A 20,851-nucleotide genomic window follows, 5' to 3' on the forward strand; every position below is an offset into this window, starting at 1 on the left:
AACTAATCCGCCGGTTCGAATCCCGCTTCGGCCCATTTCCTCCAGCTGGGCTAAAACCACTTTCTGCATTCCGAGGCTCTTCCCAAAGTAAAGATGATAACGTCCCCCGGGCTCACGAATTAAGAGCGATCATGTACGCATAATGTTGGGCGCTCTGGCTCCACGTACTTGGGGAGAAGCCACTGGAGGGAATGACTGTGGCAATCATTCATTTTTGTCCCGCAGCTCCTCTGGACCAGCTGTCCTCCCCGGGTACCCCTGTCTGCAGACGGACTGAGGGATGGAAACTCCACATCACCCTCTGGAAACTCAGGGCAAGGCGGGCGCTTCGTGAATAACTCGCCCCCTCCTTCTTTCCGCTCAAAGCCTCAGTCTTGGCCTCAGGCCTCTGGCATCTTCCCCAAAACCTTGCAGTAGGGGAAAGGGACACCCCCTCGCTGGGCTGAGCATTGCTCTCCCCTCCCCCATCGGCCTCCTCTCCCTCCTTGCTCTCTCTGGCACCCCAATTCTTCCTCCTCTCCCCCAGATGTGTCTCCCCTCCCCTTCGTCTACCCCCTGTCTCTGTCTCCCTCTTGCAACGTTGTCTCTGTCATTAGTTGTCTCTTTCATCGTTTATAACTAAAGATGGAAACTAAAGAAGTTTCCTTTCTCTGTGTCTGGTCCCATCCCTGTTTCTTCTCGTCTGCCTCCCTGTGTCTCTCCCCATCTCCCCATCTCTCCCTATCTCTGCCATCTCCCTATGCCTCTCCCATCTCCATCTGTCTGACTCTCTGTCTTCTTCAGCCCCTCTCTGTGACTTATGAAGTTCCCTCCCTCTCTACTGCCAATGGGGAAGCCAGAAGGGGCTGAGGGTGGGGGGCCGAGGGGCCCAGTGTGGGGGCCCCAGCCCAGGCCCAGAGCCCAGCCTGGCAGCCTCTCTAAGATCTGAGACGACCATTTCCTCTTTCAACCCTGGAGTCCACTCGAGTTACTCGGGAGCTCAGGACAGTGCAGACCGAGGGAAGGAGGCGGCTCTCCCAGCGTGTGGCTGGTCGTCGGTGGGGCCTTCAGACAGGGCTCAGACCCTGGGCCTGGGCTCTGCGGGGCCCTACGTGAGTTTCTTTGTACCCCTGGGAAATGACTGCATGGTTACTTCCCCCAGTTCCGTCTTGTGTGATTTGACTTGTGTGAAAATGTGAACGAGTGTGTGGGAGACAGATGGTGACCTCTGTGATGTGGTGGATTGGTTTCCAGGTGTCAACTGTGTGGACCTGTTTTGTATCTGTACACTACTGTGTGATCACAAGAAGCAGGGTGTGGAAAGCCTGACACACAGATAAAGACCCACTCAGCCCACCCCCATTTCCCTTTAAGTTGTGTGACCAGATGTGTGTGTGACCATATTTGGAACATACAGTTGTTGCCTGAAACTGTGTTATGTTTCCAGCTGTGTCTTTTTTTAATCAATGAGATATCCTTTATTTATGAAAGCATAGTTCCAATGCAAAAGTCAAGCTTTATGGCTATATATTAGGATAGGTTCAGATCCAATATGACAATGGTTAGCACTAACTTTAACATGTTAAAGCTCTAATTCCTGAATGTTTTTCTCACTTAATATATTCTCTCCAATGACAAGCTGGTGTGTTTGGCTTCTTATGCTGAAAATACATGCCTGAATTCTATAACAAGGTATTAACAAAATCATGAATAGTTAATTAAATAAGTGCCAGCACTACATGGAACTTACTGCATAAAACTACACACACGACCGGGCGCGGTGGCTCAAGCCTGTAATCCCAGCACTTTGGGAGGCCGAGACGGGCGGATCACGAGGTCAGGAGATCGAGACCATCCTGGCTAACACAGTGAAACCCCGTCTCTACTAAAAAAAAACTACAAAAAACTAGCCGGGCGAGGTGGCGGCGCCTGTAGTCCCAGCTACTCGGGAGGCTGAGGCAGGAGAATGGCGTGAACCTGGGAGGCGGAGCTTGCAGTGAGCTGAGATCTGGCCACAGCACTCCAGCCTGGGTTGACAGAGGGAGACTCCGTCTCAAAAAAAAAAGAAAAAAAAAAAAAAAAAAAAACACACACACACACAACCAAACAAAAAAAAAATACCCAAAGAAAGGTAACTATCACTGTACATATGAATACTGTGCAACATATCAGATCAATTATCAAATCCAAGGTCTCTGGTGTTTTGTCTTACAGTGTTGAATATGTGAATGCTTCTCTATTATACTGACTTGTATTATTTTCAACAAATAATTAAGTGGACTCAAAATCTTACATTTTTATTTATTTATTTTTTTTGAGACAGAGTCTCACTCTGTCGCCCAGGCTGGAGTACAGTGACTCACTGCACCCTCCACCCCCCCGGGTTCAAGCGATTCTCCTGCCTCAGCCTCCTGAGTAGCTGGGATTACAGGCGCCTGTCACCATCCCTGGTGAATTTTTGTATTTTTAGTAGAGATGGGGTTTCACCATCTTGGCCAGGCTGGTCTTGAATTGCTGACCTCGTGATCTGCCTGCCTTGGCCTCCCAAAGTGCTGGGATTACAGGCGTGAGCCACTGTGCCCGGCCTTACATTTTTATTTATAATTACAAAATCCAGATCAATCCAGAAAATATAAATCACATGTAACTGAGGTAAGGTTTTCACTTTAAGAATATATTGCTTCTACCACAATTTAAAAATTTCCAGCTGTCTTTTATATCTATTTTTTATTTTAATTTATTAATTCTTCAATTTATTATCATCATTATTATTACTTTGAGATGGAGTTTCAGTCTTGTTGCCCAGGCTGGAGTGTGTGCGGTTGCTCCATCTTGGCTCACTGCAACCTCCGCCTCCCAGCTTCAAGTGACTCTCCTGCCTTCAAGCGATTCTCCTGCCTCAGCCTCCGGAGTAGTTGGGATTACTGGCGCACACCACCATGCCCAGCTAATTTTTATATTTTTAGTAGAGGCGAGGTTTTACCATGTTGGCCAGGATGGTTTCAAACTCCTAACCTCAGGTAATCCACCCGCCTCGGCCTCCCAAAGTGCTGGCATTTCGGGCATGAGCCACTGCACCCAGACTTTTGCATGTGTGCGTGCATGCCAGTGTGTGTGTGTCTTTGTGTCCGCTCTGTTATGTGCCCATATGTGTGTGACTGCTGTGGTGTACATGTGTGAGTTTCTGAGTCAGGCTACCTCGAATGGCTCCCGTCCTGGTCTCTTTTTGGCTGTGTGACTGCAGGCAAGTCGCTTACCCTCTCTGAGCCTCAGTTTTCCCTGCCGTAAAATGAGGGTACGTACAGAATCCAGCTCAGGTTGTGAGGATCAAATACATAAAAGGTGTGGAGAGTTTAGAACCAAGCCCTGCACACAGTGAGTCCCCAGCGCTGTTCCTCGTTCTGTGTGTGGTGTGTGCATGTCTGGGGCTGGGATCCTGCCTGGCGGCCCCGGGGCCTGCGGCTCCCACACTCTGGGCTCTGCAGTGGAGGATGGGGGGGAAGGGGAGGGATGTCCAGGACACTGACCTGTGTTATCAGGCTCTGGTGGCCTGGGCAGGGGGGTCTGGCAATTCTGTCTCATTTCTCATTCAGGAAAAGCTAAATATTTATAGTTTGGGCTCCTGGGCCCAGCATCCCAGCTCCACTCCCAGGCTCTGGGGGCTGGGGAGTGGTTACTAAGCCTCCTCTCTCCTGTCCCACCACCCTCTCTCCTTCTCTAGCTCAGAGGACCCACTGGACCCTCGGCTCTTCCTTGGACTTCTTGTGTGTTCTGTGAGCTTCGCTGGATTCAGGGTCTTGGGCGTGAGAGGTGAGAGGGTGGGAAGGTAGGTGGAGGCTGATTCTCATTGTGGGGAAACTCCGACCACAGCTTGGCTTAGGGGCCCCCAGGCCACCCCGCCACCCCAGGCTGACAGTGTGAAAGGCAGTGGGTGTTATACACACGTCCCAGTCCCAGGGGGGTTGGTCAGTCTCTGTTGTGGGGGGTGGGGGCGTGTCAGTGATCAGGGGACAAAGAGAGGACCCTCCGCCCCTGACTCTTGTGAGCCCCTGCTTGGTGTCTGAGTCCAGAAGTAAATGTGGCCATCTCCAGCCCAGAACCCTCCATGGTTCCCAGCTGACTCAGAGTAAAACCCAAGTCCTCCTCCGGGCCCACAGAACCCTTCACCCTTTGCCCTGTCACGTCTTACCTCCTCCTGCTTCCCCCCTCGCTTACTCTCTCTGTCCCGGCCTCATAGACCTTTCTGCCATTTCCTTTTTTTTTTTTTTTTGAGCCAGAGTCTCGCCCTGTTGCCCGGGCTGGAGTGCAGTGGCACAATCTCGGCTCCCTGCAAGCTCTGCCTCCTGGGTTCACGCCATTTTCCTGCCTCAGCCTCCCGAGTAGCTGGGACTACAGGCGCCCGCCACCATGCCCGGATAATTTTTGTTTGTTTGTTTGTTTTTTGTATTTTTAGTAGAGATGGGGTTTCACCGTGTTAGCCAGGATGGTCTTGATCTCCTGACCACCCGCCTCGGCTTTCCGAAGGGCTGGGATTACAGGCGTGAGCCACCACACCTGGCCTTTTTTATTATTTTTTTATTTTTTATTTTTTCAGACTTGCTCTGTAGCCCAGGCTGGAGTGCAATGGAGTGATCTCAGCTCACTGCAACCTCTGCCTCCTGAGTTCAAGCGATTCTCCCACCTCAGCCTCGTGAGTAATAGCTGGGTTTACAGGTATGCATTACCATACCCAGCTAATTTTTGTATTTTTAGTAGAGACGGGGTTTCACCATGTTGGTCAGGCTGGTCTCGAACTCCTGACCTCAGGTGATCCTCCTGCCTCAGCCTCCCAAAATGCTGGGATTACAGGCATGAGCCACCATGCCTGGCCCCTTTCTGCCATTTCTTGGGTGCAACCTCAGGGCCTTTGCACCTGCTGTTCCCTCTGCCTGAAATGCTCTTCCTCTTCTCTCTCTTCCTTCAGGTCTTTGCAAAAGTGTCATTCTTTATTTTATTTTAATTTTTATATTTAGTAGAAATGGGCTTTCACCATGTTGGCCAGGCTGGTCTCAAACTCCTGGGCTCAAGCAATCCTCCTGCCTTGGCCTCCCAAAGTGCTGAAATTACAGGCGTGAGGCACTGTGTCCAGTCAAGTGTCACTTCTTCTGTGAGGCCTTTCCTGACTCCTCTCTTTTATTTATTTATTTATTTATTTATTTATTTATTTATTTATTTATTTTTGAGACAGAGTCTCGCTCTGTTGCCCAGGATGGAGTGTAGTGGTGCAATCATGGCTCACTGCAACCTCTGTCTTCCGGGTTCAAGTGATTCTTGTGCCTCAGCCTCCTGAGTAGCCGAGACTACAGGCGTGTGCCACTACGCCTGGCTAATTTTTGTATTTTCAGTAGAGACAGGGTTTCGCCACGTTAGCCAAGCTGGTCTCAAACTCCTGGCCTCAAGTGATCCTCCCGCCTCGGCGTCCCAAAGTACTAGGATTACAGGCACCTCGATCTCCCAAAAGTGCTGGGATTGTGGGCGTGAGCCACCACACCCAGTCCTGACTTCTCTGTTAAATGTCCCCCAACCCCAGGACTGTCACCCCCTTTCCTGTTCCATTTTTCTCCTAAGCACGATTACCCTCTGACCTACCTAGCAACTGTTTGACTTATTTCTCTGTTCTACCAACTTGAATGTCAGCTTTGTAAGGGCAGGAATTTTGTCTGTTTGGTTTAAGGTTGTGTCCTCATTGCCTAAAACAGCACCTGGCACATGATAGGCACTCAAAGGCGCCTGTGGTTGAATGCATGAATGCGGCAATATGTGTGTGAGATGGAGACTCTCAGGATATGTGCTTGTACAGGCATCAGGAAGTGTAGGTTTAGGCCCAGTGTGGTCGCTTACACCTGTAATTTCAGCACTTTGGGAGTCCAAGGTGGGAGGATCACTTGAGCCCAGGAGTTGGAGACTAGCCTGGGCAACATAGTGAGACTCCCTCCCTACAAAAAAGTAGCTGGGCATGGTGGTGTGCACCTATAGTTACAACTACTCAGGAGGCTGAGGCAGGAGGACCACTTGAGTGCAGTAGTTGAAGGCTGCAGTGAGCTATGATTGCTCCACTGCACTCTAGCCTGGGCAACAGAGCAAGACTCTGTCTTTTTTTTTTTCTTTTTATTGAGATGGAGTTTCACTGGGTTGCCCAGGCTAGAAGGCAGTGGCATGGTCTCAGCTCACTGCCACCTCTGCCTCCCAGGTTCAATCCATTCTTCTGCCTCAGCCTCCCGAGTAGTTGGGATTACAGGCCCATGCCACCATGCCCAGCTAATTGTATTTTTAGTACAGACGGGATTTCACCATGTTGACCAGGCACCCTGTCTCTACTAAAAATACAAAAATTAGCTGGGTGTAGTGGTGCGTGCCTGTAATCCCAGCTACTTGGGAGGCTGAGGCGCGAGAATCGCTTGAACCCAGGAGGCGGAGGTTGCAGTGAGCTGAGACTGCAGAGCAAAACTCCATCTAAAAAAAAAGGGGGGGGGGGGGGGGGGGCGGGGGGGGGGGGAGAGCATGAGAGAGCGAGTGCTTGTATATGGAGGGACAACCCTAAATCTGCTGATCAAGGAGGGCTGCTGAGACTTGAATAAGGACAGGAAGGGAATGATGTTAAATTTTGAACAATGTTCCAGGCTGCAAAAACAGCAGGTACAAAGGCCCTGACGCTGGAACTTGCTTCGAGTGAGGAAGTGCATGGGAGGAGGTGAGGGCAGGAGGGGATATGGCAGATAGCGCAAGTTTTTATGGACGGTGGGTGGATTTGGGCTTTTCCTCTAAAGGAGGTGGGAGCCAAGGAAGATTCAGGGCAGAGGAGGGAGGGAGGGACGTGAACTGACTCCGATGTTCACAGGCGCCCTCTGGCTGCTGTTGGGGAGACTAGACCTGGGGTTGAGGATGGAAATCCAGAGAACAGGGAGGCAGCTTGTCATCCAGATGGTGTCTTGAGCTGGGAATTCAGGGAGGGTCTGGGGGCAGCGGGGAGTAGCGGGGACGTGGAGGAATTCAGGATCTAAACAGAAGAGCAGACAGGCCTGGCTGATGGATTAGATCTGCTTAGATGGGTTGGATCTGCTGGAGTTTTGTCTGAGGATGTGGAAGTTGGGGTTTCCAATATCCAACAGATGGGAAGGCAGTTAGTGAGACGTTTCCCTCACCCATCTCATCTCCTTGCACTCTGCTCCCTTTGCTTTTTTTTTTTTTTTTTTTTGAGACAGTTTCGCTCTTGTTGCCCAGGCTGGAGGGCAGTGGTGCGATCTCGGCGCACTGCAACCTCCACCTCCCAGGTTCAAGTGATGCTCCTGCCTCAGCCTCCCAAGTAGCTGAGATTACAGGCCTGTATCCCCACACCCAGCTAATTTTGCATTTTCAGTAGAGACGGGGTTTCACTGTGTTGGTCATGCTGGTCTCGAATTCCTGACCTCAGGTGATCCATCCACCTTGGCCTCCCAAACTGCTGGGATTACAGACGTGAGCCACAGCACTCGGCCTTCCTTTGCTTTTGCTTTAACCTCTCCCAGGTTGCTTTAATACATCAGGCAGGGTCCAGTCTCAGAGCTGTTGCGCTTAGATCTCCTCCTCCACCAGGCTTTCCCTTTAGGCAACCCCCTCCTCTCAAGCTGCCCCTGCACAGACCTCCATATTCTTTACCTAGTTTGCTGTTTTTATTGTCTCGTTTTAAGAGACAGGGTTTGCTCTGTTGTCCCCAGGCGGGAGTGCAATGCTGCAATCATAGCTCACTGCAGCTTCAAACTCCTGGCCTCAATTGATCCTCCCTCCTCTGCCTCCCAAAGAGCTGGAATTACAGGTGTGAGCCACTGAGCCCAGATTTACAAAATATTTTAAAAATTAGCAGGTCATGGTGGGTCACACCTGTAATCTCAGCATTTTGGGAAGCAGAGGTGGATCACTTGAGGCCAGGGGAGACCAGCCTGGGCAACATAGCGAGACCCTGACTCTACAGAAAATGTAAACATTAGCCAGATGTGGTTCTGTGACTTGCAGTTACTTTTTTTTTTTTTTTTTTTTGTAGAGACAGGATCTGGATACATTGCCCAGTCTGGAGTGTGGTCTTGAATTTATGGACTCAAGCAGTCTTCCCGCCTTAACACGGGCCTCAGCTGCCTCACCAGTCCTACTATTATTTTTAGCACTTAACATTGTCTAATATACTCTATTCATCCTATACAGTATTTTTGTTTTGTTTTGTTTTGCCACTGGGGAGGGATTTTGTCTGTTTTGTTCCTAAATGTATTTCCAGTGCCTAGAAAGGGGGCTGGCACACATTTGTGCATAGTACCTAGTGACTTTTTTTTTTTTTTTTTAAGACAGAGTCGCTCTGTCGCCCAAGCTGGAGTGCAGTGGCGTGATCACAGCTCACTGCAGCCTGGAATTCCTGGGCACAGGCGATCTTGGGATGACAAGCCCTTGCCACCATGCCTAGCTAATTTTTGTATTTTTTGTATAGACAGGGTCTCTCTCTGTTGTCTACGCTGGTCTCCAACTCCTAGGCTCAAGCGCTCAGCCCACCTCGGCCTCCCAAAGTGCTGGAATTACCAGCCTGAATTGCCACATCAGGCTTGTTTTTATTTATTTATTTACTTTTGAGAAGGGGTATCACTTTGTTGCCCAGGCTGGAGTGCATGGGAGCGATCATGGCTTACTGCAGCCTTGAACTCCTGGGCTCAAGTGATCGTCCTGCCTCAGCCTCCCGAATAGCTGGGACCAGAGGTGTGCACCACCACGCCCGGCTAATTTTTAATTTTTTTGTAGAGATAGGGGTCTCCTCATGTTGCCAGGCTGGTCTCGAACTCCTGGTCTCAAGCGATCCTCTCGCCTCGACCTCCCAAAGTGCTGAGTTTGCAGGCGTGAGCCACCGCGCCGGCCTCGCTTGAATGAATGCCTGAGATGCGTTATCTCGCGGGGCGCCAGGAGCTCGGTGTTGTAGCCAGAGTGGGATCACCCTGGGGCCCTCCAGCCGCGGGGGGAATGAGATGGGGATGGGAATCATGGGCCCGGGACACCGCGGGTGCAGACACGCGCATCCCTCCGTGGAAGCAGAGGGGTCTGGCCGGGCCCCAGCACCCTGCCTTCCTCCCGTTCCTCTTCTGCCTGCAGGTCCGCCGCCATGGGGAGGCCCTGGCTGCGTGCGCTGCAGCTGCTGCTCCTGCTGGGCGCGTCGTGGGCGCGGGAGGGTGCCCCGCGCTGCACCTACACCTTTGTGCTGCCGCCGCAGAAGTTCACGGGCGCAGTGTGCTGGAGCGGTCCAACGTCCACGCGGGCGGCGCCCGAGGCCGCCAACGCCAGCGAGCTAGCGGCGCTGCGCATGCGCGTCGGCCGCCACGAGGAGCTGTTGCACGAGCTGCAGAGGCTGGCGGCGGCCGACGGCGCCGCGGCGCCGTGGCCGGCGAAGTGCGCGCGCTGCGCAAGGAGAGCCCGCGGCCCTGAGCGCCGCCCTGGGCCAGTTGCGCGCCGCAGCTGCAACACGAGGCGGGGCCCGGGGCGGGCCCGGGGGCGGATCCGGGGGCGGATCCTGCCGCGGCGCTGGAGCTCCTCGGGGAGCGCGTGCTCAACGCGTCCGCCGAGGCTCAGCGCGCCGCCGCCCGCTTCCACCAGCTGGACGTCAAGTTCCGCGAGCTGGCGCAGCTCGTCACCCAGCAGAGCAGTCTCATCGCCCGCCTGGAGCGCCTGTGCCCGGGAGGCGCGGGCGGGCAGCAGCAGGTAACCTCGCAGCCTCCCCGGATAGCAGCATCGTCTGTGAAATGGGCGTTTTGCAACCCCAATCCACAGTTCCGAGATCCGCAAAACCCTGAAAACCGGATTGCTACTCGCCCCTTCTGGTAACTTATTTGGGTCAAAAAGTGACTGGTGGCTATTTATAGCCTTTACTTATCCACTTAATGTGAATAGTCATAGGATCCTATAATTAAGCATATCATTATCACGTAAAGACCAAAAACCTCTTTAGGAGTGTTATGTATATTCTGTACGCACATGCATATACATAACCCTCCCTATGTCACTGTGTCTAAATCCAGCCGTGTTATTCTGAATTCTGGAACGTGTCCGGGTCTGGGTTTGGGATAAGAGTATGTTGCTCTGTGACAGTCCCTACCTTACAGGGTTGGTGAGAGGAGTCAGTAACTTAAGATACTGTTGGATGTGTTCTTATTATGCCTACTTTACAGAGAAGGTGGCTGGGGCACAGATCAATTAAGCCAGGAGCACCAAGAACCGGTATTTAAGCCCAGCTCTGTCTGCACTTTATTTTTTTAATTTTATTTTTGAGATAGAGTCTTGCTCTGTCTCCCAGGCTGGAGTGCAGTGGTGTGATCTTGGCTCACTGCAGCCTCCACCTCCCAGGTTGAAGCAATCCTGCTACCTCAGCCTTCTGAGTGGCTGGCATTACAGGCGTGAGCCACCACACTCAGTTACTTTTTTTTGTACTTTTAGTAGAGACAGGGTTTCACCATGTTGGTCAGGCTGGTCTTGAACTACTGACCTCAGGTGATCTGCCTGCCTCGGCCTCCCAAAGTACTGGGATTACAGGCGTGGGCCGTCGCACACAACCTGTCTGCACTTTAAAGCCAAGTTGTTTAGCTTTTGGGGAGGATTATTCCTGGGGCTGGGACACCCCCACTGCCAGATGTCCAGGTCATTTGGGACCTGGGAGATTTATCCACCATCTCTGCCCCTGAGACCAGGCCTCCTGGCCTGAGGGTTAGTACAATAACACCTGACTTTCTCCGTCACCCCAGGTCCTGCCACCACCCCCACTGGTGCCTGTGGTTCCGGTCCGTCTTGTGGGTAGCACCAATGACACCAATAGGACGCTGGACCCAGTCCCAGAACCCCAGAGAGACCAGATCCAGAGACAGCAGGAGCCCCTGGGTTCTCCCATCCCTGCAGGTCAACCTGCTGTCCCCACCAAGCCTGTGGGTAAGTCGACAGCAGAGCTGAGGAATTGTGGGTAGAGGCAAATTGAGGAGTCAGGATTTTAGTGGCAAACTTCTCTCATCGTGAGAGGACCGGAAGAAATGATTCTGATTAAAAATAAGACCAAACTTCTAAGGTGTGAAAATAGGAGAAACAAGAAATAGAAGAGGAGGGACTCTTATTTTAGTGAGGCGATTGTAGATTTAGGACTGCTACTTTGGTAAGAATTTGAACTGGTTCAGAGTACCATATTCAGGACTTATATTCTGGTGAGGAGACCATAAAAACCAGGGTTTAAGAACCCCAGACTTGGCCGGGCGCAGTGGCTCATGCCTGTAATCCCAACACTTTGGGAGGCCAAGGTGGGCAGATCATGAGGTCAGGAGATCGAGACCATCCTGGCTAACACGGTGAAACCCCGTCTCTACTATAAATACAAAAAATTATCTGGGCGTGGTGGCGGGCGCCTGTGGTCCCAGCTACTCAGGAGGCTGAGACAGGAGAATGGCATGAACCTGGAAGGCAGAGCTTGCAGTGAGCCGAGATCACGCCACTGCACTCCAGCCTGGGCAACAGAGCGAGACTCTGTCTCGAAAAATAAAAAATAAAAATAAAAAAGAACCCCAGGCTTGACATTTCCTCTGGTTAGAGACAAGGGACCCAGATTCTTACTCAGGTAAGGAAATGGCTATTGAGGCTCGAATTCTAGTGAGGAAATGGGAGAGGCAGGCCTCTTATTCTGGTGAAGAAATGGGAGAGGCAGGACTCTGGTAGAAAAGTGGGAGAGGCAGGACTCTTATTCTGGTGAGGGGACCTGTGAGAATCTCGACTCTTGCTCCAGTAAAGGATTGGTCAGCCCAGGCTGTGCCTCCCACATATCCCTGTGCCCACAGGCCCATGGCAGGATTGTGCAGAGGCCCGCCAGGCAGGCCATGAACAGAGTGGAGTGTATGAACTGCGAGTGGGCCGGCATGTGGTGTCAGCATGGTGTGAGCAGCAGCTGGAGGGTGGAGGCTGGACTGTGATCCAGCGGAGGCAAGATGGTTCAGTCAACTTCTTCACTACCTGGCAGCACTATAAGGTGGGCACAGGTGGGCAGAGGCAGGGAAGGGGAGGGAGCCTGTTCTGGCTTCCTGACTTTCCTGCCCTGCCAGGCGGGCTTTGGGCGGCCAGACGGAGAATACTGGCTGGGCCTTGAACCCGTGTATCAGCTGACCAGCCGTGGGGACCATGAGCTGCTGGTTCTCCTGGAAGACTGGGGGGGCCGTGGAGCACGTGCCCACTATGATGGCTTCTCCCTGGAACCTGAGAGCGACCACTACCGCCTGCGGCTTGGCCAGTACCATGGTGATGCTGGAGACTCTCTTTCCTGGCACAATGACAAGCCCTTCAGCACCGTGGATAGGGACCGAGACTCCTATTCTGGTAAGGAGAACTCTTATTCTGGTGGGAGGATAGGGGAGGCGGGACTTCTGTTCTGGTGAGGGAATGAAAGGAGGTAGGGTAGGTAAGACGCCCCTCTGGTAAGTATTAGGATAAGCAAGCTTTTATTCTGTCAAGAGAACAAAGGTCAGGACTTTTATCCTGCTGGGGGTATGGGGAGTCCAGATTCCTTCTCTGATGAGGCAAAAAAAGAATCAAGACTCCTGTTCAAGTGAAGGGCAGAGGGTGAGAGCTAGTACTCTTATTCTAGAAAGGAAGTAGATCATTTTCTTTTCTTTGATAAAGGAATGAGTGGTAGACTCCTAGTTTGCAGAAAAAGTGGGAAAGGCATGACTCGTACTTTGGTAAGGAGATAGGGAAGGAATTAAGGCTATTACTCCGAAGAAAGTTGGGGGGCCAGGGCTCCTATTTTTTTGCTGAGGAGATGGAAGATCAGGGCTTGTATTCAATAAGAATGGGAGGGGCCGGGGATACCTGGCAAAAGCCTTGCACTGTAAGGTGCAGGTAGAGACTTTTATTCTGGTGAGAGGACATGGACTCTCTCTCTCCCCTCAGGTAACTGTGCCCTGTACCAGCGGGGAGGCTGGTGGTACCATGCCTGTGCCCACTCCAACCTCAACGGTGTGTGGCACCGCGGCGGCCACTACCGAAGCCGCTACCAGGATGGTGTCTACTGGGCTGAGTTTCGTGGTGGAGCATACTCTCTCAGGAAGGCCGCCATGCTCATTCGGCCCCTGAAGCTGTGACTCTCTGTTCCTCTGTCCCCTAGGCCCCAGGGGACATTGGTCAGCAGGAACTCAAGTTGTCCTGGCCACACCTTTGTGGCTCAGTGCCAGTGTGTCCCACAGAACCTCCCACTGTGGATCTGTGACCCTGGGTGCTGAAAATGGGACCCAGGAATCCCCCCCATCAATATCTTGGCCCCAGATGGCTCCCCAAGGTCATTCATATCTCGGTTTGAGCTCATATCTTATAATAACACAAAGTAGCCACAGACTGTGTCTGGTTTGTATCTGCACCTGGCAGGGGTCACTCCCTGGGCCCGCCCTCCTCGTCCTCCACCTCCTCCTCTTCCTCCTCCTCCTCCTTCAGGTCCTCCAGGATGAGGTTGTCCAGGTCTTCCAGGAGGCCGCCCTGGCTCAAGCAGGTGGCCACAGTGGAGCCACTGCTAATGTGAGGGTTGCTGGGGTGGAGCACTTTGGGCAGGTGGTTCTGCTTCCGGCTCTTGGGGTGAGCACAGGATGTCCCAGGCACGTGGGGCTCTAGGGAGGGAGAGGTGCTGTAGACATGGAACTCGAGGTCCCATGAGAGTTTGGGCAGGAGGGGGCTGAGGACACGAGGGGCTCTAGGGAGGAGCTGAGGCCACAATATACAGGGACCAGCACAACTGGACATTCAGGGGTGTTGAAGATACAGGAGACCTGGGGACATGGGGGTCACCTGAGATTACAGGGGACAAAACAGGGGCCCCAAACCCAGAGACCATGGGGGCAGAGGCCATGGAGACCCTCAGGCACAGGCCACTGGGGTGAAACCTCAGAGCCTGGTGGGCAAGACCATGGAGACTGGGGGGCCATGGAGGCCACGTAGAAGCAGTGGCTGCTGCTGTGGGAGACGAAGTGGACTGAGTGGAGATTTGGGGACTTAAAGGCACAGAAGGGGACAAAGACTGCCCAGGATGTTGGAGGAGAAAAGCCTCACCTCGCCGGTTGTAGCAGTCGGCGGCTGAGCAGGAATGAGTGTGGGTGCTGCGGCGATCCGGGTCCCGGTCCCAGCGCGGGGGGAGGATCCGTGTTGGATACACGGGGAAGCCGCACCCGTAGCAGGGGGACGGGGACCCCATCTGTGCCCAGCCCCTGGGGGCGGGCAGGGCTGTGAGGGTCCGAGGGCGAGGCTGGGCCAGGGTGGGGCCAGGGCAGGGAGGGGCAGGGCTGGGGTGGGGCAGGGCTGAGGGGGAGCTGGGGGTCAGCGCCCTCACCGGAAGTTGTGCCGACACTTCGGGCAGTGGAACTCAGCCAGGCCCCACATCTTGTCAGCTGGCACTGGCTCGTAGCGCTTCCGGCATTTCCGGCACCGGGATACCTGGTGGTGGGGGGGAGGGGCGTGCAGAGAGGGCACCAAGGATTGTCAGAGGTGTCTGAGGTTGGGGTCAGGGCTAGCAGTGTGCTGCAGTGGCTGGCCTCAGCTTGAGCAACCCAACTCAATCAGTGACTTCACTTGGGTAGCCTGATACTGACCATGGTGGGAATACTTACACCACAGAAATTGGCAAACACTACACATCTTGGCTTCCTGCCTCTTTTGCAGGAACTAGTTAAGCATTGACCAGAAGCGAACTACTGGTCAGGAGGTTCAGAGGCCAGATTTGGGGCTGTGTTTTTGAGGTCAGATTTGCTTTCTTTTCTTTCTTTCTTTTTTCAGAGACAGAGTCTCACTCAGTCATCCAGGCTGGAATACAGTGTTGTGATCATGACTTACTGCAGCCTCGACCTCCTAGGTTCAAACGATCCTCCCACCTCAGCCTCCTGAGTAGCTGGGACCACAGGCACACATCGCCACTCCCAGCTAATTAAAAAAATTTTTTTTGCCAGACGCAGTGGCTCATGCCTGTAATCCCAGCACTTTGGGAGGCTGAGGCGGTAGATTGCTTGACTCCAGGAGTTTGAGATCAGCTTGGGCAACATGGCAAAACCCCATCTCCACACACACACACAAAATACAAAAATTAGCCAAGTGTGGTGGCGCAGGCCTGTAGTCTCAGTTACTTGGGAGGCTGAGTGGGGAGGATCACCTGAGCCCAGGAGGTGGAGGCTGCAGTGAGCTATGATCCTGCCACTGTACTCCAGCCTGGGTGACAGGGCGAGACCCCATCTCTTCAAAAAAAAATTTTTTTTGGAACCAGGGTCTCACCCTGTCACCCAGGCTGGTCTCAGACTCCTAGGTTCAAGCAGTCCTCCCCACTTAGCCTCCCAAAGCACTGAGATTGCAGCCATGAGCCACTGCGCCTGGCCAGGTTTGATTTCTGTAGTAGCTGTTCAATTGTGGGGTCAAGGGTCAGGCTCTGGGGTAAGGAGGTATTGGGCTTCTCACATTTAAGGTCAGGGGTTGGGATCAGAGATGAAGGCTGAGCTCTGAGTTTGGATGTCAGGGATTGGACTCTCAGTGATGGAAATCCTTAGGTCAGAGGTACAGTCACTGAGGATGGGAGTCAGGAGTGGAGTTCGGGACAGTCAAAGTCAAGGTTAAATTGTGGGTCACTACCTCCTTCCTCTGGGGCACGCGGCGCCACCAGACGTGGTCGCAGGAGGAACAGGCAAACTGCCGGTCCACAGCAGGGATAAGGTCATCCTGGGCGCGTTGAAACATGCGTAGGTTGGCTTCTGTCAGTGGCAGGAGGGAGGTCGCCACTGCCTGTGGAATGGGGCAGGTGGGGATGAGGTGGAAGGGTGTCACCCCTTCTGTACCAACATAAGCATCAGCCCTCCTCTCCCTCCAGACGAGTCCTCCTCCTGCCCCAGTATCTCCCCTCCTGCCCTAATGGACATCCTTCCGTGCCTGCAGATGTCCCCCTCCCTACTTCCCCATCTCAAGCCCTAGCCACCAACTCACCTGAATGTCCCGGTCCTGTTTCATATCTTCTGGTGGATCCTGGGTGGAGATAGCAGGGGCAGAAACTGGGGTGGGGCTCCGGTCTCTTTCCACCCGTTTGCTGGAGGAGGGCCCCGGCCGCGAGGAGAATAGGGTGCCCCTAGCTCGCCAGCTCACAGAGCACTGCCCACATATTGAGAGCCAGGTGTGTGGCCTCAGTTGTCCTCATAGCAGCCCTGAGAGGTGGGCACACCTGTTACCTTATTGCTCAGATGGGGAAACTGAGGCTTAGGGGAGGGCTTGCCTGAGTGAGGTCAGCCTGACCCCCTGTACTCACTTCCTGCCTGCAAATGCCACATGCTTGTTGGTGTCGTGACAATATCGCCCCTTTGAGGCCACGTTGTGCTCAGCTAAGTGGTGGGGATCTGGACTGAGAGAGATGTGGGTTCCAATCCCAGCTCTATCACTTCCAGCTGTGGGGACTTGGGCAAGCCACTCCCTGCCTCCTGGGTTCCCACTGACAGGCATGTTAGAGCCCAGGCTCTGACTCCAGGTGGCCAGGGTTCAAATCGCAGCAGCCACCTCCTTGCTTCGTGAACCTGGCAAGTGACTTCATCCTCAGTTTGTCTGTGAAATGGGGATAAATAATAGGACCTGTCTCCTGGGGTCACTGTGGAGATGAAATAAATCAATTCCTGGAGTCTTGCCATATGGGAAATACTCAATGAATGCTACCCTCTGCTATTATTATTATTATATTTTTGAGATGGAGTTTCACTCTTGTCGCCCAGGCTGGAGTGCAATGGCGTGATCTCGGCTGACTGCAACCTCCGCCTCCCAGGTTCAAGTGATTCTTCTGCCTTAGCCTCCCAAGTAGCTGGGATTACAAGCATGCACCACCACGCCCAGCTAATTTTTTGTATTTTTAGTAGAGATGGGGTTTCACTATGTTGGCCAGGCTAATCTCGAGCTCCTGACCTCAAGTGATCTGCCCACCTCAACCTCCCAAAGTGCTGGGATTACAGGCGTGAGCCACCGCACCCGGCCCCTCTGCTATCATTTTTATCATATTTTTATATGTATAAATGTAGACTATGATACATGTTTTACTATACTCTGGGGTTTTTTGTTTGTTTTGTTTTTGAGACGGAGTCTTGCTCTGTTGCCCAAGCTGGAGTGCAGTGGCACAATCTTGGCTCACTGCAAGCTTTGCCTCCTGGGTTTATGCCATTCTCCTGTCTCAGCCTCCTGAGTAGCTGGGATTACAGGCGCCCGCCACTACGCCTGGCTAATTGTTGTTGTTGTTGTTGTTTTGTATTTTTAGTAGAGACGGGGTTTCACCATGTTAGCCAGGATGGTCTCGATCTCCTGACCTCGTGATCCGCCCGCTTTGGCCTCCCAAAGTGCTGGGATTACAGGCGTGAGCCACTGCGCCTGGCCTTTTTTTTTTTTTGAGACAGAGTTTCGCTCTTGTTGCCCAGGCTGGAAGGCAATGGTGTGATCTTGGCTCACTGCAACCTCTGCCTCCCAGGTTCAAGCGATTCTCCTGCCTCGGCCTCCCGAATAGCTGGGATTACAGTCATGCGCCACCATGCCCAGCTAATTTTGTATTTTTTAGTAGAGACGGGTTTCTCCATGTTAGTCAGGCTGGTCTCGAACTCCCGACCTCAGGTGATCCGCCCACCTCAGCCTCCCAAAGTGTTGGGATTGCAGGCGTGAGCCATGGCTCCAGGTCTATTATACTGTAACAGCCCTACACTGAGCCTTTCAGGCAGGCGAAATCCACAGTGTTCCCATCACCAAAGCTTTCAAAGAAGCAAAGTAGCCATGATGCACCTGTGCTTCAAAGCCATTCATTCATTCATTCATTCATTCATTCATTCAACACAAGGGTTCCGTTCCCCTGCCTCTCTCCCCTCCCCAATCCCCTGCTCATCCCAGCCTTTCTAGAGACTGCCACTAACAACCCTTCCGCACCTCCCAACCTTTGCTCATGCCATTCCCTCCCACACCCTAAGACCCCTGCCTTTCTTTCCCTTTCCCCTCCCAGAGCTCACTCCTCTCCATCCTTTAAGACTTGGTACCTCCTCCTCCAGGAAGTCTTCTCTGACCTCTGCCCCCTCTACGATGGCAATAATCCTGCCTCCTTTCATTGCCTAGTTTCATGGCTGTCCCCCTTTGAATACAATCAGTGCATAATGAGCGCCTACTGTTTGCAGGCTCCCTGGCCGGACAAACGATGGAGAGGTGAAAAAGTGAGATTGGGTGATGAGTTACGGCCCAACAATGCCTGGTCCCTCCTGTTTCAGAGAAGTGTCAGTCACCATGAACCGGTCGGGTCCCCCCTCTTGCTGTCCCTCCCGTGACCTGGTCCTTTGCGAGGGGAGGGGACAGGTTACCTGGGCATCCAGATCGTTACTTAGTTCTTGGCCATCTTTTTGCTTTACCCCTGCGGGGGAGAGTGCGTATAAGAGAAGGGCCCTTCAAGGGTCTGCGGGAGTTCCAGGCCACCCAGAGCCGCGATGCAGAGCCTCCCCGAGGCTGGGACCTCCGGGGGAGGTGAGCTCAACGCCTCTCCCTAGACCACGCCCCCTTGGCGCTCCCACGCGCGGTCCCCGCACCAGGCCCGGGACCCCCGCAGCCTCACCGTACACGATGGAGCGCCCCACTCCCGTGTGGTCGCTGCCGAATTTCCTCATCAGAGCCCCCGCCTTCTTGGAGGATACCTTCCCATGAAACTTCTCCCTGAGGCGCCGGACGCTCTTCTCCAGCTGGGATGGGGACAGGGGGGTTCCAGTGGACGAAGGGGAAGCGCGATCGTCCCTCCCCCATCTCTAGGCACCGTTCTCCCGGCCTGAACTTGACCCTTGGTTTTGGCCTCCGCCGCCCCCCCCTTTCATCCCTCTACGGCATTTCCTGGAAAAAGCCAAAGTCCCCACAGAGCGTTGGGGGAGGGCGCGGACTGAGGCGAGCGTCCCAGCCTAAAGTGGGGGGGCGGCCAGGTTATCTCTGGCCTCTGACCTTTGACCCTGCAGCCCCCGCTTTTCCTCGGGGAGGCCTCATTTCGCTCTGGGGAAACGTGGGAGTCACTTTCCTTTTCAAGAGGGATGAGCGCCAGGCAGGGGTAAGGATCTGGGGTTCTAGGATGGGGGTCCCCAGGAACTGCGAAGCCCCCTCCGCGCCTCCCGGCCGCTCCTCGGAGTCTGTCGCGTCTGCCCCCGGCCCAGCTGTAGCCATCTCTTACCTCCACACCTTCCTGAGACATGGTGACGGCGGCGCAGGTCCCCGCGAGGGTCCGCACTGCGCGGTTCAGCCGCCCCCCTACCTGGGCGCGCCCGTGGGTCCAGCAGCCGCGCAGGGCAGGGGGCGGTGCCTCGGGGCCGGCTCCGCCCTTCCTCCCCGGCCCCTGTTTCGCTTTCGATTCAGGGGGGACCCGGCGCGCTGGCTCCGCCCTGGCTCCGCCTCTGCTCTTGCGCCCCAAACCCAGGCGGGCGCCCCGGGTCTGCACCCTGCAGCGGAGCGCGCAGACCTCGGGCGGGGGAGGCGGCGCGGCCTCTGCAGTCGGTCACATGTCCCCACGCTGCGCGGGGTCCGCGTCTTCACGTCCCTCGTGGGGGCGGGGCCGCATCGGAAGGCCGCGGCGAGGCCCCGCGCCCCCCCACCCAGCGCGCGCGCTCCCCCAGTTCATTACCCTCCTCTCTGTCCTCCCTCCTTCCCCGGGAATCTGGCGCTCATGAGGACCTGGGCCCTTTTCCTGCCCTGAGTCTCTGTCCTAGCTAGGGTCACCTCTCTGAACCTCAGTTTACTCCTCCGTGAAATGGGGAGGATCCTGGTGTCTACACCATGGAGTGGAGTATGTGCCAAGATTCCCGAGTGGCTCGCGTAATAGCGCCTGGCTTGCAGTAGGCACTCAACTAGTCACTGGGCCACCTGCTGTGTGCCCTTGATAGGGGCAGGCAGTGTGTGTGGTTGCCGGGAGCGGTGCTTGAGGAAAATACAGATTCTTGGTCTTTAGTTGCCCGGTAGAATCCGGCTGTCTCAGGGATCCAGGGAATCTGCAATGGTTAAGAACCCCGTGGGCTGGACAATTCTAACCCAGTACAGGGCGCATCAGGGAGCCGTTAGGTGGTGGGGCTGTGGCCCAGCCTGGGGACACAGAGATGGCTACTTCACTGGAGGAGGGGTTGCTTTGTACAGTCACTGAAATTGGAAGTCTTAGCTCGGGGACGAATAGAGTGGGGAGATGAGGCAGCCGTGCAGAGCCCCCAAAGCAAGACTAAGTCTGGGGCTTTCTGGCAAGGGCTTCCCAAGCCCAGCACTCTTGACACTTTGGGCTGCCTGGTTCTTTGTGTGGGGGACTGTCCTGTGTATTGGGGGACATTTAACAGCATCCCTGGCCACTGCCTACTAGATGCCAGTGGCTCCCCACTCTCCCTGTTGTGACTACGAAAAATGTCTCCAGAGACTGCCAGATACTCTCTGAGGGGCAAAATAGCATTGTGTTCAACGACTCTAAATTTTTTTCTCCATTGCACACCTCTATAGGTAAAACTGTTAAAGTCACACCCTCAGATGGATATTTATTTATTTATTTATTTATCTTTTGAGACAAGGTTTTGCCCTGTTGCCCAGGCTGGAGTGCAGTGGTTTGATTACGGCTCACTGCAGCCTCAAACTCCTGGGCTCAAACGATCCTCCTGCCTCAGCCTCTTAAGTATCTGGGATTACTGGCATATGCCACTATGCCTGGTTAATTTTCAATTTTTTTTTTTTTTTTTTTTTTGTAGAGACAGGGTCTCATTATATTGCACAGGCTGGTCTCAAACTCCTGGTCTCAAAGATGGATATTTTTTTTAAATTTATTTATTTGTATTTATTATTA

The 20,851-nt window shown here is 53.8% G+C and overlaps 2 protein-coding genes across 3 annotated transcripts; one reads left to right on the top strand and one right to left on the bottom strand.

The window, feature by feature from the left end:
- Positions 1–3,678: 3,678 nt before the first annotated feature.
- Positions 3,679–13,170, top strand: ANGPTL6 (angiopoietin like 6). Its single transcript, XM_017879852.1, is given in 7 exon segments — positions 3,679–3,805; positions 9,121–9,388; positions 9,391–9,723; positions 10,761–10,941; positions 11,832–12,019; positions 12,093–12,363; positions 12,937–13,170. Coding segments are annotated over 6 exon segments (1,422 nt in total). The 5' UTR covers positions 3,679–3,805; positions 9,121–9,130; the 3' UTR covers positions 13,128–13,170.
- Positions 12,463–19,538, bottom strand: SHFL (shiftless antiviral inhibitor of ribosomal frameshifting). Of its 2 annotated transcripts, none has more exons than XM_017879854.1 (8): positions 19,214–19,538; positions 18,617–18,740; positions 18,369–18,418; positions 15,991–16,029; positions 15,643–15,792; positions 14,360–14,463; positions 14,083–14,129; positions 12,463–13,643 (listed from the first exon to the last, which is right to left on the bottom strand). In XM_017879854.1, exons 1-8 carry the CDS (start codon positions 19,232–19,234, stop codon positions 13,411–13,413), a joined length of 768 nt encoding a protein of 255 aa, XP_017735343.1. In that variant the 5' UTR covers positions 19,235–19,538; the 3' UTR covers positions 12,463–13,410. The 2 variants fall into 2 exon arrangements, with proteins under 2 accessions (XP_017735343.1, XP_017735342.1); XM_017879853.1 differs by having other exon boundaries at positions 12,467–13,643; positions 14,083–14,237.
- Between the last annotated feature and the right edge of the window lie 1,313 nt (positions 19,539–20,851).

Source organism: Rhinopithecus bieti, unplaced genomic scaffold, assembly GCF_001698545.2.
Source record: "Rhinopithecus bieti isolate Rb0 unplaced genomic scaffold, ASM169854v2 scaffold_10589, whole genome shotgun sequence".
NCBI classification, from domain to species: domain Eukaryota; kingdom Metazoa; phylum Chordata; class Mammalia; order Primates; family Cercopithecidae; genus Rhinopithecus; species Rhinopithecus bieti.

Bases quoted from the DNA above. Each gene is read 5' to 3' on its own strand.
- SHFL (XM_017879853.1), bottom strand. From the start codon at position 19,234: ATGTCTCAGGAAGGTGTGGAG. The intron at 18,741-19,213 runs GTAAGAGATGGC...TCCCCATCCCAG, and splicing joins TGTCTCAGGAAGGTGTGGAG to CTGGAGAAGAGCGTCCGGCG. The intron at 14,464-15,642 runs GTAGTGACCCAC...CCCCACCACCAG, and splicing joins GCGTGCCCCAGAGGAAGGAG to GTATCCCGGTGCCGGAAATG.